The 18,975-nt window shown below is 41.6% G+C and overlaps 1 protein-coding gene across 2 annotated transcripts; it reads right to left on the bottom strand.

Annotated features, from left to right (window-relative positions):
- Positions 1-6,398: 6,398 nt before the first annotated feature.
- LOC148135340 (histone H2B 7-like) lies at positions 6,399-17,357 on the bottom strand. Of its 2 annotated transcripts, XR_015755267.1 has the most exons (3): positions 16,806-17,357; positions 9,108-9,791; positions 6,399-6,480 (listed from the first exon to the last, which is right to left on the bottom strand). XR_015755267.1 is itself a non-coding variant. In XM_087984877.1 (2 exons), the coding sequence occupies exon 2, from the start codon at positions 9,578-9,580 to the stop codon at positions 9,200-9,202; it is 381 nt and encodes a 126-aa protein (XP_087841003.1). In that variant the 5' UTR covers positions 9,581-9,756; positions 16,806-17,357; the 3' UTR covers positions 8,199-9,199. The 2 variants fall into 2 exon arrangements, 1 of the variants encoding a protein (XP_087841003.1); XM_087984877.1 differs by lacking the exon at positions 6,399-6,480 and having other exon boundaries at positions 8,199-9,756.
- Positions 17,358-18,975: the final 1,618 nt, after the last annotated feature.

The raw sequence follows: 18,975 nt of genomic DNA, 5'->3' as shown, positions 1-18,975 counted from the left end.
CTAATACCGATTTATCCTGCAGCTTTTAATGATGGCTCTCTTTTCTTTCTCATCCATTTTAAAATTGGCATCACTTCTGTCGTCAAGTGACAAAATGCAGTGCAATCTGACAGGGAGTGTGTTTCTCTCCTGGACATTCTACCAGCATCTAATTGGTCAACCCCCTTCAGTTTTCTATTCCCCTTAAGGTTCCCCATCCGTCTTCAATTCTCCAATGAGAATAGGCCCAAACTATTCATACATGCCTCAGAATAGCTGCCAGTGTCTGTAACACTGTCAGTTTTACTTTGATTACCTCCATAAATAAAAGGGAACTTTTATTGTGACCTGTGACTTTTATTTTCTGCTGACCACATGAATTATAATATAGTAATGTCCAATAAACATGCTTCACAAAAAGAGAAATTCAATAAAACAAATAATTTCTTTCAGTGTCAAGAACGTAGTGCTGGAAAAACACAGCAGGCCAGGCAGCCTCCGAGGAACAGGAGAATCGATGTTTCGGGCAGAAGCCCTTCATCCGGAAGCCCGTCCCTTCCTGATGAAGGGATTATGCCCAAAATGTCAATTCTCCTGCTCCTCGGACGCTGCCTGGCCTGCTGTGCTTTTCCAGCAGTACACTCTCAACTCTGATCTCCAGCACCTGCAGTCCTCACTTTCTCCAGATTTGTTTCAGTTCCTGAGTGTATATTTTGGATGGGAATTCAGTCTATCCATCTTCAAAATAGTGCAAGTGTCAATGGGCTATAAATGGTGAAATGTGTTCAGATACAGCTGGTAATATGTACCCGTCAGTCTCTACAATGTAAATGTGTGAGTTTATTTACCAGCCTGTCCCAGTCAGTTTCTGATCTGTTAATCTAAGAGTGTCAGTAATAGTCTGTACTGATCAGTTTCTGGTATGTTAATGCGTCAATGCATTTATCAATTTGTACCTGTCAGTTGCAGCCAATGTGAATGTGAGAGTGCTGTTATCAATCTCTGCCCATCAGATTCTGCTGTGTGAACGAGACTGTCATTTTCAGTCTATGCCTGTCAAGCTGGTCATGTGAACAAGTGATGGTCAATTAATGTGTCCCTGTCAATTGTTGCAATACAAATATGTGAATGTAGTTATCACTCTGTCCATGTCACTTTCTGCTGTGTGCATGCAGTTATGTAGTTATCAATCTGTACCTATCAGTTGGTGCTCTGTGCATGTAGGTGCATTTATCAATCTATTCCTGACAGTCATTCCAATGTAAAAGTGAACTTATCAATCTTTCACTATTAATTTTTGCTCTCTGAATCTGTACCTGTCAAAGTTTACGTACCTATGAGTTTATGACTTTATGTTTGATCTGCCCCGTCAGACTTTGTGTGAATCTATAAATGGAGTTACCAATCGATACCTGTCAGTATTTCTTGCTGAATATGTGTGTGTGTAATTGTCAGTGTATTCTCGACCAATTCCGCTGAGTGAATATGAGAATATCAGAAGCAAATATTCCTGTCAGTTTCTGCAAAGTGAATAAGTGAGTGTACGGTTATCAAATTTCCCTGCCAGTTTCTGCTACGTGAGAGAGGGTGTTGTTATCAATCCGTAACTGTCAGTTTTTGGCTTTGAGAATGTGTAAATACATTTATCACTCTGTACCTGTCAGGTACATGTGAGACTCTCCTAAACGTTGAGTGTCTTTATCAAATTGTACTTGCCAGAAGATCATCTCTGCATATACCAGTCAGTTTCTTCAATGTGAATTTGTGAGCACATGTTTGAATCCATCTTTACCAGTTTCTGCCAAGTCAATATGTGAGGCAGTTACCAATCTGCACCTCTCAGATTCTGCTGTGAAATTGAGTGTAGCTAACAAACTGTATCTGTAAGTTTATGTTACGTGAAAGTGGGAGTATTATTATTGATTTGTTCCTGTGATTTTCTGTTATTGACAAGAGGAGTGTAATTACCAATCTGTCACTGTCAGTGTCTCTTCTGTATATCTGAGAAAGTAATACATCTTTCCGTGTGAGTGTTTGCTATGTGAATGATATTGGTTGATCTGTGCACTATCTGGCAGTTTCAGCTATGAGAATAAGTATTGCTATCAGTCACTTACCAGTCAGTTTCTGCTTGGTGAATATATGAGTGTATTTATCAATCATTCCTTGTCAGTATCTCTCTTGTGAATATGTGAATGAGATTATCAATTTATAAAGCTGTCAGTTTCAGCCATGTCCAAATCGAAATAAAATTATTAATTTCTTCCTGTCAGATTCTGCTTTGTAAATATAGTGCAGTTATCAATCTGTCTTTGCTATGTGAGCATCCAAATATAGTTATCAACATGGACACGTCAGTTTTCACAATGCAAATATGTGTGTTTTCCCAACTAATGCATGACTGCATCTGTGCCAATTAATCTCTGTTTGCTCTATCAATATGTGAGAGTGGATCTGTACCGGCCAGTTTCTCCTATGCGAGTGTAGTTATCAATTTTTTCCTGTTAGTTTTTGCTTTGTGTAGTGATTAATCTATACCTGTCAGTTTCCGCAAGGTGAATGCGTGAGTTGTGTCATGCATATATACCTATCAGACTCTACTCAGTGAATACATCAAAGCAGATATCATGCTGTGCCCGTCAGTTTCTGCTCTGTGAATCTGAGAGTGTAGTTATTAATCTGAACTTGTCAGTTTTGGGTTTGTGCATGTGTGTATTTCTCCTATTTGTGTATATGAACTTAGTTATCATTCTGTAATGGTGGAGGGTAGGGAACTTGGGGAAATAAATATTGATGTCTTCAAAACAGTATACATGACAGAAAAGAAGGTCCTAGAGGTGTTTAAAAAAAACATAAAGGTGACTAAATCTCTGGAACATCATCAAGTATATCTCGGGATGTAGTGGAAAACTTATGTTGATAATTTCAAAAAATGACATTCTGTTTTCTTTCTTTTTTGTAATATTTCATAGGGAGGATCCCTGTCAGTTACTGCAATATGAATGTGTGACTGTGGATATCAAATCTGTACTTGTCAGTTTCTATGTGAATATGTGGGTGTAGTTATCAATCATAGTGTCTGCAATATGAATTACACTGCCATTATCAGTCTCTACCTGTCAGTTTGTGCTACATCCATATGTGATTTTACTTATTGATCTGTACCTGTGTCGGTTTCTGTCATATCAATGTGTGGGTGTCATCATCAATCTGTCCCTGTCAGTTACTGCAATGTGAATGGGTGACTGTAGTTATCAAGCTGTAACTGTTTCTGCCATGTGAGTATGAGCATAGTTATCTTCAGTTTCTAACGGTAAATGTGTGAGGACAGTTGTCATTCTAAACCTGTCAGTTTTTGCTTGTCAATCTGATATAGTTATCGATCTGTACTGCTCGGTCAAAATGTGAGATGAGTTATTGATGCAATGTGACACTAGGAGTATTATGGTTATTAATCTGTTCCTGTCAGGTTCTGCTGTGTCAACATGATAGATTTGTTATCAAACTTTCTCTGTCAGTAACTACCATGTGAACATTGAGTATATTTACAATAGACAATAGGTGCAGGAGTCGGCCATTCTGCCCTTCGAGACTGCACCACCATTCAATATGATCATGGCTGATCATCCTTAATCAGTATTCTCTTCCTGCCTTATCTCCATAACCCTTGATTCCACAATCCTTGAGAGCTCTATCCAACTCTTTCTTAAATGAATCCAGACACTGGGGCAGAGCATTCCACACAGCCATCACTCTCTGGGTGAAGAAGTTTCTCCTCATCTCTGTCCTAAATGGTCTACCCCATATTTTTAAGCTGTGTCCTCTGGTTCGGCACTCACCCATCAGCAGAAAACATGTTTCCTGCCTCCAGAATGTCCAATCATTTAATAATCTTATATGTCTCAATCATATCCCCTCTCAGTCTGTTTACCAATCTGTTTCTGTCAGTCTTAGCTCTGTGTATCTGAATGTGCAGTTACAATTATTAATCTGTAACTGTCAGTATCCACTATGTGAATGTGTGAATGCATTTATCAATCTTTCTCTATTAGCTTCTGTGTTGTAAGTATGTGAAAGTGGTTCGTAATTTGTCCCTGCCAGTTCTGTTATGTAAGTATGTAAATATAGTTACCAATTTCTCCTTTTCAGTTTGTACAATGTGTTAGAAACTGTAGTTAGCAATCTACATATGCATGTTTCTGCAATGTGAGCATGAAACGACAGTTATTGATCTTCTTTTGTACGCTTCTGCCCTGTAAATTTATAAGTATAGTTATCAATCTGCACATGCCAGCTTCTGCTTTGTGAATCTGTGAATTTAGTTATCAATCTATGCCTGTCAGTTCTGCTCAGTTCATTTGTTTTGTGTAATGGATTGTGTCATGGAAAAGTGAAGAGTTTTCTCACTCTTTCAGTGCACAGTCTAACTGGGAGGAATGATATCAGGGGCTGTTCTTCAGGATGCCATCAGCTTTTCTCAGAGAATAGTTACATACTTTTGTGAATAATGCTGAGAAATGGATAGGTGTTACATTCTGTTGTTAATGTGCGAGGGAAAGGGCAACAAACAAATAAACTGTATTGCAGCTGACTGACCAAAGCTTTCCTTCTACAGGAAAAAGAACTGGCTAGTTCATTTCATTGTTCTATTCTGAATCTATGGGAAATGGAGAGAAAAAAGAAACTAGTCTTTCCACGGTTGTGTCTGACTGTTTGTTTGGATAAGTCTCTGGAAACTAAGCTCAATCTAAGTCTGTTTCAATCTGATCTGAGACTGTGGAAAGGAAATTCTGTTCAGTAGTGTGATGGTGCAAGCCATTAGCAGTACTCTTATGATGCTCTTTTGGTGGGAATGTCAATAGCAAAAGGACTTGTGCTTTCTGTCATACAGTGGGGAAGATTTAAACCATTCAGGTAAATTTAGCAGCTGTACAAAACTCTGGTGTGGCCACTCTTGGAGTATCGCCTACATTTGTGGTCACTGCATTATACAAAGGATGTGGAAACATTGCAAAGTGCACTGGGGAGATTTACCAGGACATTGCCTTCATATGAAGGCAAAGTCTTATGAGGAAAGGCTGAGGGACATGAAGCTGTTTTCATTAGAGAGAAGAACGTTAAGAGGTGACTTAAGAGAGACAGACAAGATGATCAGAGGATTTGTTAGGGTGGACAGTGAGAACCATTTTCCTCGGATGGTGATGGCTAGCAGGAGGGGATATGCGTGAATGTGAATTAAATTAGCTTTAAATTGTGGGGTGATAGATATAGGACAGATGTCAGAGGTAGGTTCTTTACTCAGAGAGTAGTAAGAGCATGGAATGACCTCCCTGCAACAGTAGTAGACTCGCCAACTGTGAAGGCCTTTAAATGGTCATTGGATAAATATATCGATGATAATGGAATAGTGTAGGTTAGATGGGCGTCAGGTTGGTTTCACAGGTCAGTGCAACATCAAGGGTGAAGGGCCTGTAATGGGCTGTAATATTCAATGTTCTGTGTAAAGAGAATTTACAAATTACAAGGTTTGACTAATTGATCTTTCTTCATCAGAATAAAGGGTGAGTATTTGATTGTATGGTTAATTTGAGGAAATGACATTCTATTTTCTTCCTTTTTTGTAATATTTCATTGGGTGGGACAAGTGGGACTCTTTGTACAAGGTTGAAGTGAATTTGGGAACAAAGTTACACAAAGTTTTTTTAAAAAATGAACTTATTGCTGGGTAGAGGGAAAACATGGTATCTCGGCCTTTAAGCTGAACAAGGTTAGAATTCTGTTGAGATAAAGGAGGGGTTGGCAGCTCCTCTGCTACCATGACACACTTATTGAAATGGAATGCTGGCTGAATGGGATTAGGTGCTTGTTTTTGTAAAACATTTTGTATGCATTCACGTCTGTTTCCTCCAATGTACATGTATGTACATTGTTATTAGTCTTTGTACCCTGTGGTTTTGATATGTTGAGTGTCTCTGGGACTCAATCTGAATCAGTCAGTTCCTTTGTGTATGTGTGTGTGCTCAGTAATGATTCACTAATTGTCATATTTGGCTGTTGAAATGATGTAACAGTGTGATGTCATTATCTTTCTGGTTTGTGAAATTTAAAATGCCCTTATTAAATACAATCTTCATTTACTCCCCAATTATGTACTTTAGACAAGGAGTCTAACACTTCAAACATGGTGTGAATGTTAATGCATTATGAATGATATTAATTGGAAGTGGGAAGACATCTATGGAGAATGGAGAGAAAAAAGAAACTTGTCTTTCCACGGTTGTGTCTGACTATTTGTTTGGATAAGTCTCTGGAAACTGAACTCAATCTAAGTCTGTTTCAATCTGACCTGAGACTGTGGAAAGGAAATTCTCCACTCTGACAGCAGTAACATACCTGGTGTTTGTTGGAAGCAGCTGATCACACTTAGCTTTGTACTGAGGAAATATTAGGTTGCCTTGGTCCTTGGAATATTTGCTTGCAGAGAGACAGAAGATTTTTCAGCTGTAAACCAACATTAAGACAAGTTAGGCAAGATCAAACTGAGCAGCGTGGCATTCAATTAATAATCATTAGGGATTTTTGAAACTCAGCAATTCGAACAGAACCAGATTTTGATTCCACTTTCACCTTGAGCTGCCCCTCATCTCATTTTCATTTATTTCCATTCATTAACGATTGGGTGAGATCCAGAAACTAACATCAGTGCACCTCCATGACTGGGAATTCCTGATGCAGCTGCAATGGTGACATACATCAATATCAAGTTGCCAATACATTACTTGAAGGGAAGAAGAGGCTCTATTTCTAATGTTTCACTCGAAACTTTGAATCTGTTGAGTCTAGTACGTGTCCTTTCTGGGATTGTCACACAATTATAGTCTGTGCATCCATTATTCACTGCCCAATATCAACAGACAGCCTGAAACAGAAAGATAAAAACAATGACTGCAGATGCTGGAAACCAGATTCTGGATCAGTGGTGCTGGAAGAGCACAGCAAATCAGGCAGCATCCAACGAGCAGTGAAATCGAATTTTCGGGCAAAATCCCTTCATTCGGGCTTTTGCCCAAAACGTCGATTTCGCTGCTCGTTGGATGCTGCCTGAATTGCTGTGCTCTTCCAGCACCACTGATCCGAAACATTCCAACACCGACAACAGAACTCAGGGGGCTAACACCTTCAACATCTGATCTGGCCTGACACCAGTTACCCTGAGAATGTAACTTTTAAATAAAGTTTTGTGATTGACATCGGAAAGAAGTGAAACTGTCATGGTCATTCTAACAGATGAGAGACTTAACAAATAATCAAGGTATTTTTCAATGTATAATTTCAGTTACATCACACTGTAAACTTTTGCTATAAATTCTGTGTCTGACAATTGTTTATTCCACAACCACCTGATGAAGGAGCAGCGCTCCGAAAGCTCGTGCTTCCAATTAAACCTGTTGGACTATTACCTGGTGTTGTGTGATTTTTTAACTTTGTACACCCCAACCCAACACCAGCATCTCCAAATCATTAACAATGTATCCAGAGTAAGGGACAGAGTTGAGAATATGAAGCTTTCTGTCGAAGAAAACAATGTGAAACTTGTTGATCTTATTATATTTCACAGCCAGCCGTTAGTGCTCGTTGATCAGCTCAGGTAAAGGCTCGATAACCATATGTCTTTTTTAACAGACAGTTATTATTTTATTCAGGATTCTGTCATGTTGAAGATCTCACAGCGGAAAACCATCACAAAAGTCAGACATTTGTGGTATTTTCATCTGCCTCTGTGTATTCTGTCATAAGAAATGATCACAAATTGCTCCAGGTATGGTTTGAATCACATGTTCCTGCTTGCTGCCCATACCCAGAGACTCCCTTATCTAATAAAACAAAGACATATGGTTATCAAGTCTTCACCTCAGCTCATAAACCATCACCAACGGCTCACTGTGAAATAATAACAAGATCAGCAAGTTCCACATTTCTTTCTTCGCCTCATATTCTAAACGGTGTCCCTTACATTTTGAAAGTTTGTCACTGACAGCAGACAGTAACATTTACAGCATTTTGCATCCGGGCAATACTCGCATGGAGATTTGAAAATAAAATGTTAATCAGTGACATTTTCCCAGCATCTACTGCCCAACTCCCTTCAGAAAGTTTTCTTTACCCCTAAAGGTCACACATTCTTCTTCAAACCTCTTCAACATCCCCTAAACGTTGTTTCAATTCCCAAACAGGTAGCTGCTCCATTCCCCAATCCGGAGGGGGCAGGGTGAGGAAGGCGGAAGCTACCGGCCCCACATCATCAACCGCTTTCTTTCCAATTTGAAAAGCCCGCCAATATGTCATGAAAAGGTGAGACTTTAACACAGAAGAATGCACGAATACTCGAGTTAATTCTACTTTAAAAATGTATACTTTACATAGTCTCCCTTTACCTCATTCCCTAGCCCACTTCCATCTGCCCATTTCTGATCTTGAATGGGATTTTCTGAACTTGAAGCTCAGCGGAAACAAAAAAGGCGCCAAACACTGCAATGTGCAACTAATCATTTCTTTCACATTTCAAGAGCACCCGGTTATATTGCTCAAACATCAGATAACGTTCTCCGGCGTGGGCGCGTTAACAGCGAACACCGCCTTTCGAGAATATGTGAAAGTTGCCCTCCCTATTGGACTCGATCAGAGATCAGTAAAAGCTCCACATTTCCGATGCCAGTCTTGCTGCTGTTCTGGGGTTATTGCAGATCATTTTGAAAGGCTCTCACCGGCAGCAGTTCGAGCATTCTGCATCCGGACAATACTCGCATGGAGATTTGGAAATAAAACCCAAGTAAAATGGGACGGAGGGGGAAACATTTTCCTTGCTTGCCGGCGGGTGGTTTTGTTTGCCGGGAGTGAAACTCGGGGTTCATATCCCACAGGGAGCTTTTGCTCCTGAACTGATCCGAGTAACGCGGAAGCAGCTGAGAAATGACTGTGGCATTTAACATGATCTCCCTCCCGGGCAGGGATTACAGGATATACAGGAATATATCCGAGAATAAGGCGCGCATAGGGTCGGCGGGCACTCATTCATTGACACAATATCCATAAACCCCAAATACCGTGGAGACATTAACCGGACATACCCAGAACTATACTAGTCCAGCTGTTTCACGGAAGGTGTAAGGTGGCCCTTAAAAGAGCCGTTGGGTTTTTGTTGTCAGTACAATGGTGTCCCTCACTTGGAGCTGGTGTACTTGGTCACCGCCTTTGTACCCTCCGACACGGCGTGCTTGGCCAGCTCCCCGGGCAGCAGCAGCCGCACGGCGGTCTGGATCTCCCGGGAGCTGATGGTGCTGCGCTTGTTGTACTGGGCCAGGCGGGAAGCTTCCCCCGCGATGCGCTCGAAAATATCTTTGACGAACGAGTTCATGATGCTCATGGCCTTGGAGGAGATGCCGGTGTCGGGGTGAACCTGCTTCATCACTTTGTAGATGTAGATGGAGTAAGTTTCCTTCCTCGACCGCCTCCTCTTCTTGAGGCCCTTCGCTGCCGACTTCTTGACCATTTTCTTAGCGCCCTTTTTGGGGACTGGCTGTGCTTTCTTCTCATCCCCCATACTGCCGCTCACTTTCACACACAGTGTAAGGGGAAAGGGGGCTCCGAGCTCGCCTTTTATACACTGACCACCTCAATCATGCTAATGAGGGATGGGGAAGGCCTGCTTCCTGATTGGCTGCCTTACAGGAAATATTCACCTCGCTCTCATTGGTTCATGTGGGACACGATGCTGACCTGCAGAGAATCCGAAAATGTGGATCTATCGGGATCTGCAATGACATGGGAAACACAAACCGAAATCTTGAGCAGGGATCAACCTCCGAGCTCACTCTAAATTGTGAGACCCTAATACCGATTTATCCTGCAGCTTTTAATGATGGCTCTCTTTGCTCATCCATTTGAAAATTGGCATCACTTCTGATGTCAAGTGACAAAATGCAGTGCAATCTGACAGGGAGTGTGTTTCTCTCCTGGAAATGATGGAACTACTTGATAATTGCAGCTTGTTTGTGTTTCTTGTTCTACACTCTCTGTAGATTAAGGACATTCTACCAGCATCTAATCGGTCAACCCCCTTCAGTTTTCTATTCCCCTTAAGGTTCCCCATCCTTCTTCAATTCTCCAATGAGAATAGGCCCAAACTATTCATACATGCCTCAGAATAGCTGCCAGTGTGTGTAACACTGTCAGTTTTACTTTGATTACCTCCATAAATAAAAGGGAACTTTTATTGTGACCTGTGCCTTTTATTTTCTGCTGACCACATGAATTTTAATATAGTAATGTCCAATAAACATGCTTCACAAAAAGAGAAATTCAATAAAACAAATGATTTCTTTCAGTGTCAAGAACGTAGTGCTGGAAAAACGCAGCAGGCCAGGCAGCCTCCGAGGAACAGGAGAATCGATGTTTCGGGCAGAAGCCCTTTATCCGGAAGCCCGTCCCTTCCTGATGAAGGGATTATGCCCAAAATGTCAATTCTCCTGCTCCTCGGACGCTGCCTGGCCTGCTGTGCTTTTCCAGCAGTACACTCTCAACTCTGATCTCCAGCACCTGCAATCCTCACTTTCTCCAGATTTGTTTCAGTTCCTGAGTGTATATTTTGGATGGGAATTCAGTCTATCCATCTTCAAAATAGTGCGCATGTCAATGGGCTATAAATGGTTAAATGTGTTCAGATACAGCTGGTAATATGTACCCGTCAGTCTCTACAATGTAAATGTGTGAGTTTATTTACCAGCCTGTCCCAGTCAGTTTCTAATCTGTTAATCTAAGAGTGTCAGTAATAGTCTGTACTGATCAGTTTCTGGTATGTTAATGCGTCAATGCATTTATCAATTTGTACCTGTCAGTTGCAGCCAATGTGAATGTGAGAGTGCCGTTATCAATCTCTGCCCATCAGATTCTGCTGTGTGAACGAGACTGTCATTTTCAGTCTATGCCTGTCAGGTGGGTCATATGAACAAGTGATGGTCAATTAATGTGTCCCTGTCAGTTGTTGCAATACAAATATGTGAATGTAGTTATCACTCTGTCCATGTCACTTTCTGCTGTGTGCATGCAGGTATGTAGTTATCAATCTGTACCTATCAGTTGGTGCTCTGTGCATGTAGGTGCATTTATCAATCTATTCCTGACAGTCATTCCAATGTAAAAGTGAACATATCAATCTTTCACTATTAATTTTTGCTCTCTGAATCTGTACCTGTCAAAGTTTACGTACCTATGAGTTTACCTGAGTTTAGGTCTGATCTGCCCCGTCAGACTTTGTGTGAATCGAAAAATGGAGTTTCCAATCGATACCTGTCAGTTTTTCTTGCTGAATGTGTGCGTGTGTGTAATTGTCAGTCTATTCTCGACCAATTCCGCTGAGTGAATATGAGAATATCGGAAGCAAACATTCCTGTCAGTCTCTGCAAAGTGAATAAGTGAGTGTACGGTTATCAAATTTCCCTGCCAGCTTCTGCTACGTGAGAGAGGGTATTGTTATCAATCCGTAACTGTCAGTTTTTGGCTTTGAGAATGTGTAAATACATTTATCACTCTGTACCTGTCAGGTACATGTGAGACTCTCCTAAACGTTGAGTGTCTTTATCAAATTGATTCGACGTTTCGGGCACAGGCCCTTCTTCAGGAATCGGGATGGAGGTGTACAGGGACTGGATGTCCATGGTGAAGATGAGGCGTTGGGGACCGGGGAAGCGGAAATCCTGGAGGAGGTGGAGGGCGTGGGTGGTGTCACGAAGGGCCTGTGCCCTTCCTGAAGAAGGGCCTGTGCCCGAAACGTCGAATCTCCTGTTCCCTGGATGCTGCCTGACCTGCTGTGCTGTTCCAGCAATAAAGTTTCAACTTTGATCTCCAGCATCTGCAGACCTCACTTTCTCCTTTATCAAATTGTACTTGCCAGAAGATCTTCTCTGCATATACCAGTCAGTTTCTTCAATGTGAATTTGTGAGCACGTTTGAATCCACCTCTACCAGTTTCTACCAAGTCAATATGTGAGGCAGTTACCAACCTGCACCTCTCAGATTCTGCTGTGAAATTGAGTGTAGCTAACAAACTGTATCTGTGAGATTATGTTACGTGAAAGTGGGAGCGTTATTATTGATTTGTTCCAGTGATTTTATGTTATTGACAAGAGGAGTGTCATTACCAATCTGTCCCTGTCAGTGTCTCTTCTGTATATCTGAGAAAGTAATACATCTGTCCATGTGAGTGTTTGCTATGTGAATGATATTGGTTGATATGTGCACTATCTGGCAGTTTCAGCTATGAGAATGAGTATTGCTATCAGTCACTTACCAGTCAGTTTCTGCCTGGTGAATATATGAGTGTATTTACCAATCATTCCTTGTCAGTATCTCTCTTGTGAATATGTGAATGAGGTTATCAATTTATAAAGCTTTCAGTTTCAGCTATGTCCAAATCGAAATAAACTTATTAATTTCTTCCTGTCAGACTCTGCTTTGTGAATATAGTGCAATTATCAATCTGTCTTTGCTATGTGAGCATCCAAATATAGCTATCAACATGGACATGTCAGCTTTCACAATGCAAATATGTGTGTGTTTTCCCAACTAATGCATGACTGCAGTTATTAATCTGTGCCAATTAATCTCTGTTTGCTATATCAATATGTGAGAGTGGATCTGTACCGGTCGGTTTCTCCTATGTGAGTGTAGTTATCAAATTTTTCCTGTTTAGTTTCTGCTTTGTGTAGTGATTAATCTATACCTGTCAGTTTCCGCAAGGTGAATGCATGAGCTGTGTCATGCATATGTACCTATTAGACTCTAGTCTGTGAATACATCAAAGCAGGTATCGTGCTGTGCCCGTCAGTTTCTGCTCTGTAAATCTGAGAGTGTAGTTATTAATCTGAACTTGTCAGTTTTGGGTTTGTGCATGTGTGTATTTCTCCTATTTGTATATATGAACTTAGTTATCATTCTGTAATGGTGGAGGGTAGGGAACTCGTGGGAAAAAATATTGATGTCTTGAAAACAGTATGCACGACAGAAAAGAAGGTCCTAGAGGTGTTTAAAAAAACATAAAGGTGACTAAATCTCTGGAACATCATCAAGTATATCTCGGGATGTAGTGGAAAACTTATGTTGATAAAATCAGAAAATGACATTCTGTTTTCTTTCTTTTTTGTAATATTTCATAGGGAGGATCCCTGTCAGTTACTGCAATATGAATGTGTGACTGTGGATATCAAACCTGTACTTGTCAGTTTCTATGTGAATATGTGGGTGTAGTTATCAATCATGGTGTCTGCAATATGAATTACACTGCCATTATCAGTCTCTACCTGTCAGTTTGTGCTACATCCATATGTGATTTTAGTTATCGATCTGTACCTGTGTCGGTTTCTGTCATATCAATGTGTGGGTGTCATCATCAATCTGTCCCTGTCAGTTACTGCAATGTGAATGGGTGACTGTAGTTCTCAAGTTGTAACTGTTTCTGCCATGTGAATATGAGCATAGTTATCTTCAGTTTCTAACAGCAAATGTGAGAGGATAGTTGTCATTCTATACCTGTCAGTTTTTGCTTGTCAATCTGAGTATAGTTATCGATGCTCGGTGAAAATGTGAGATGAGTTATTGATGCAATGTGACACTAGGAGTATTATGGTTATTAATCTGTTCCTGTCAGGTTCTGCTGTGTCGACATGATACACTTGTTATCAAACTTTCTCTGTCAGTAATTACCATGTGAATGTCTGAGTATATTTACCAATCTGTTCCTGTCAGTTTCAGCTCTGTGTATGTGAATGTGCAGTTACAGTTATTAATCTGTAACTGTCAGTATCCACTATGTGAATGTGTGAATGCATTTATCAATCTTTCTCTATTCGCTTCTGTGTTGTAAGTATGTGAATGTGCTTAGTAATTTGTCCCTGCCATTTCTGTTATGTAAGTATGTAAATATAGTTACCACTTTCTCCTTTTCAGTTTGTACGATGTGTTAGAAACTGAAGTTAGCAATCTACATATACATGTTTCTGCAATGTGAGCATGAAACTACAGTTATCGATCTTCGTTTGTCCGCTTCTGCCCTGTAAATTTATAAGTATAGTCATCAATCTACACATGCCAGCTTCTGCTTTGTGAATCTGTGAATTTAGTTATCAATCTATGCCTGTCAGTTCTGCTCAGTTCATTTGTTTTGTGTAATGGATTGTGTCATGGAAAAGTGAAGAGTTTTCTCACTCTTTCAGTGCACAGTCTAACTGGGAGGAATGATATCAGGGGCTGTTCTTCAGGATGCCATCAGCTTTTCTCAGAGAATAGTTACATACTTTTGTGAATAATGCTGAGAAATGGATAGGTGTTACATTCTGTTGTTAATGTGCGAGGGAAAGGGCAACAAACAAATAAACTGTATTGCAGCTGACTGACCAAAGCTTTCCTTCTACAGGAAAAAGAACTGGCTAGTTCATTTCATTGTTCTATTCTGAATCTATGGGGAATGGAGAGAAAAAAGAAACTAGTCTTTCCACGGTTGTGTCTGACTGTTTGTTTGGATAAGTCTCTGGAAACTAAGCTCAATCTAAGTCTGATTCAATCAGGTCTGAAACTGTGGAAAGGAAATTCTGTTCAGTAGTGTGACGGTGCAAGCCATTAGCAGTACTCTTATGATGCTCTTTTGGTGGGAATGTCAATAGCAAAAGGACTTGTGCTTTCTGTCATACAGTGGGGAAGATTTAAACCATCCAGGTAAATTTAGCAGCTGTACAAAACTCTGGTGTGGCCACACTTGGAGTATCGCCTACATTTGTGGTAACCACATTGTACGAAGGATGTGGAAACATTGCAAAGTGCACCGGGGAGATTCACCAGGACGTTGCCTTCATATGAAGGCAAAGTCCTATGAGGAAAGGCTGAGGGACATGAAGCTGTTTTCATTTGAGAGAAGAACGTTAAGAGGTGACTTAAGAGAGACATACAAGATGATCAGAGGATTTGTTAGGGTGGACAGTGAGAACCATTTTCCTCGGATGGTGATGGCTCACACGAGGGGATGTGTGTGAATGTGAATTAAATTAGCTTTAAATTGAGGGGTGATAGATATAGGACAGATGTCAGAGGTAGGTTCTTTACTCAGAGAGTAGTAAGAGCATGGAATGACCTCCCTGCAACAGTAGTCGACTTGCCAACTGTGAAGGCATTTAAATGGTCATTGGATAAATATATGGATGATAATGGAATAGTGTAGGTTATATGGGCGTCAGGTTGGTTTATAGAACATAGAACATAGAACAATACAGCACAGTACAGGCCCTTCGGCCCACGATGTTGTGCCGAACATTTGTCCTAGCTTAAGCACCCATCCATGTACCTATCCAATTGCCGCTTAAAGGTCACCAAAGATTCTGACTCTACCACTCCCACAGGCAGCGCATTCCATGTCCCACCACTCTGGGTAAAGAACCCACCCCTGACATCTCCCCTATACCTTCCACCCTTCACCTTAAATTTATGTCCCCTTGTAACACTCTGTTGCACCCGGGAAAAAAGTTTCTGACTGTCTACTCTATCTATTCCTCTGATCATCTTATAAACCTCTATCAAGTCACCCCTCATCCTTCGCCGTTCCAACGAGAAAAGGCCTAGCACTCTCAACCTATCCTCGTACGACCTATTCTCCATTCCAGGCAACATCCTGGTAAATCTTCTCTGCACCCTCTCCAAAGCTTCCACATCTCTCCTAAAGTGAGGCGACCAGAACTGCACACAGTACTCCAAATGTGGCCTAACCAAAGTCCTGTACAGTTGCAACATCACTTCACGACTCTTGAATTCAATCCCTCTGCTAATGAACGCTAAGGTCAGTGCAACATCAAGGGTGAAGGGCCTGTAATGGGCTGTAATATTCAATGTTCTGTGTAAAGAGAATTTACAAATTACAAGATTTGGCTAATTGATCTTTCTTCATCAGAATAAAAGGTGATTATTTGATTGTATGGTTAATTTGAGGAAATGACATTGTATTTTCTTCCTTTTTTGTAATATTTCATTGGGTGGGACAAGTGGGACTCTTTGTACAAGGTTGAAGTGAATTTGGGAACAAAGTTACACAAAGTTTTTTTAAAAAATGAACTTATTGCTGGGTAGAGGGAAAACATGGTTTCTCTGCCTGCAAGCTGAACAAGGTTAGAATTCTGTTGAGATAAAGGAGGGGTTGGCAGCTCCTCTGCTGCCATGACACACTTATTGAAATGGAATGCTGGCTGAATGGGAATAGGTGCTTGTTTTTGTAAAACATTTTGTATGCATTCACGTCTGTTTCCTCCAATGTACATGGATGTACATTGTTATTAGTCTTTGTACCCTGTGTTTTGATATATTGAGTGTCTCTGGGACTCAATCTGAATCAGTCAGTTCCTTTGTGTATGTGTATGTGCTCAGTAATGATTCACTAATTGTCATATTTGGCTGTTGAAATGATGTAACAGTGTGATGTCATTATCTTTCTGGTTTGTGAAATTTAAAATGCCCTTATGAAATACAATCTTCATTTACTCCCCAATTATGTACTTTAGACAAGGAGTCTAACACTTCAAACATGGTGTGAATGTTAATGCATTATGAATGATATTAATTGGAAGTGGGAAGACATCGATGGAGAATGGAGAGAAAAAAGAAACTTGTCTTTCCACGGTTGTGTCTGACTATTTGTTTGGATAAGTCTCTGGAACTGAACTCAATCTAAGTCTGTTTCAATCTAACCTGAGACTGTGGAAAGGAAATTCTCCACTCTGACAGCAGTAACATACCTGGTGTTTGTTGGAAGCAGCTGATCACACTTAGCTTTGTACTGAGGAAATATTAGGTTGCCTTGGTCCTTGGAATATTTGCTTGGAGAGAGACAGAAGATGTTTCAGCTGTAAACCAACATTAAGACATGTCAGGCAAGATCAAACTGATCAGTGTGGCATTCAGTTAATAATCATTCGGGATTTTTGAAACTCAGCAATCGAACAGAACCAGATTTTGATTCCACTTTCACCTTGAGCTGCCCCTCATCTCCTTTTCTTTTATTTCCATTCGTTAACGATTGGGTGAGATCCAGAAACTAACATCTGTACACCTCCATGACTGGGAATTCCTGATGCAGCTGCAATGGTGACATACATCAATATCAAGTTGCCAATACATTACTTGAAGGGAAGTAGAGGCGCTATTTCTAATGTTTCACTCGAAACTTTGAATCTGTTGAGTCTAGTACGTGTCCTTTCTGGGATTGTCACACAATTATAGTCTGTGCATCCATTATTCACTGCCCAATATCAACAGACAGCCTGAAACAGAAGCCAAACAATGAATTGCCATCAGTGTTCAGAGGATTGCAAACCACAGGAATGTCCCACAGCAGCTCCTTCCCGCTCTGTCTCCCCCAGCAGCCACCCCAACACACACACAGCCCGAGAAAGGCCTCCCCCTTCCCCCCCAGCCCGCTCACTCCAAGTTCCGGGCCCAGTTCCTGCTCCGCTCGGCATCTCCCAACCAGCTCCCGGTTCTCCCCTCCCTCCCTCCCTCCCCGCGAATCAATCCGGGGGTGGGAGCCCCCTGTGTGTCCCAGGCTCCCATCCCGATGTGCTGCTGGAAGGAGCCCCTGCTGTTCCCTCCCTTCCCTGGGCTCGGAGCTCTCCATTGCGGTCTGTTTCAAACAAACCGCTTCCACTCACTGAGTAAATGCTCCTCAATGGCCGCGCGGGGGCAGGGCCTCACGCATGCGCTCCTCTCCGCAGGAACAATCGGCTTTGGGAGCAGTGACAGCCCCGCGCATGCGCCGCTCTCCCCCGCCCCGGATCCAAGAAACAAACATCAATTGGTCATTTCCCCAATTCCCTTTTCTCCCAGTTCCTGTGGCTGTGGGGGAAAGGGCAGAGAACGTTTCAAGGTGGGACATTGTCCCTTTATGAGGCTCCAATGGAGCTCCTTCCCCGTCATGTTCATAACTCCTCCCCCCCCCCCGCGGCTTCATTGCAATCCGATCAGGGAGCGGACAAGCTGACGGCCATTCGACCCATCTAATTTGGGCTACCATTCGATAACATCATGTCTGCGTATTAAATTCCTGCCGAACTTCTTCCCATGAGTATTAACGCTTTGTCGAAAGTGTCATGCAGAGAGTTAGAATAAATGGGAGATATTCACAAATGCAGCTAAAAGAGTCAGAGAGATGGACAGCACGGAAACAGACCCTTCGGTCCAACTCGGCCGTGCCGAGCAGATATCATCACCTAATGCAGTCCCATTTGCCAGCACTTTCCCCATTACCCTATAAACCCTTCCTATTCATACAGCCATCCTGATACCTTTTCACTGTTGTAAATGTACTCGCCTCCACCACATCCTCTGGCAGCTCATTCCTTACATGCAACCACCCTCTGCGTAAAAAAGACTACCGCTTAGGTCCCTTTTAAACTTTACCCCTCTCACCATAAATCTTTGTACTCTGGTTCTGGACTCCCCCACCCCAGGGAAAAAAGACATTGTCTGTTTATTATATCCATGCCCTCATAATTTTATAAAAGCTCGATATGGTCCTCCAACACTCCAGGGAAAACAATCCCAGCCTCTCCCTGTAGCTCCACTCCTCCAACCATGGCAACATCCTTGCAAGTCTTTTCTGAACCCTTTCAAGTTTCACAACATCCTGTGACAGGAGGGAGACTGGAATTGCACACACTATTCCCAAAGTGACCAAACCAATGTCCCTGACAGCCACTGCATGAATCCCCAACTTCTGCAAATCAAAGCCCTTACCAACAAAGCAAAGCGTACGAAATGCCTCATTCACTGTTCTATCTACCTGCAACTCGACTTTCAAGAAACTATGAACCTGCACTCCAAGGTCTCTTTGCTCAGCAACACTCCCAAGGACCATGCCATTACGTGTATAGGTCCTGTCCTGATACGCCATTCCAAATGTAGCATTTC

This window comes from Chiloscyllium plagiosum, unplaced genomic scaffold (genome assembly GCF_037043375.1).
Source record: "Chiloscyllium plagiosum isolate Xiang-an unplaced genomic scaffold, Cpla_swu_hap1 HiC_scaffold_49, whole genome shotgun sequence".
Classification (NCBI taxonomy): Eukaryota; Metazoa; Chordata; class Chondrichthyes; order Orectolobiformes; family Hemiscylliidae; genus Chiloscyllium; species Chiloscyllium plagiosum.
Note: the sequence above shows the minus strand (reverse complement) of the source record. Positions and strands in the feature narration are given on the sequence as shown.

What these genes read in the sequence shown, in the direction of transcription:
- LOC148135340 (XM_087984877.1), bottom strand. Translation starts at nt 9,580, where the DNA reads ATGGGGGATGAGAAGAAAGCACAGCCAGTCCCCAAAAAGGGCGCTAAG.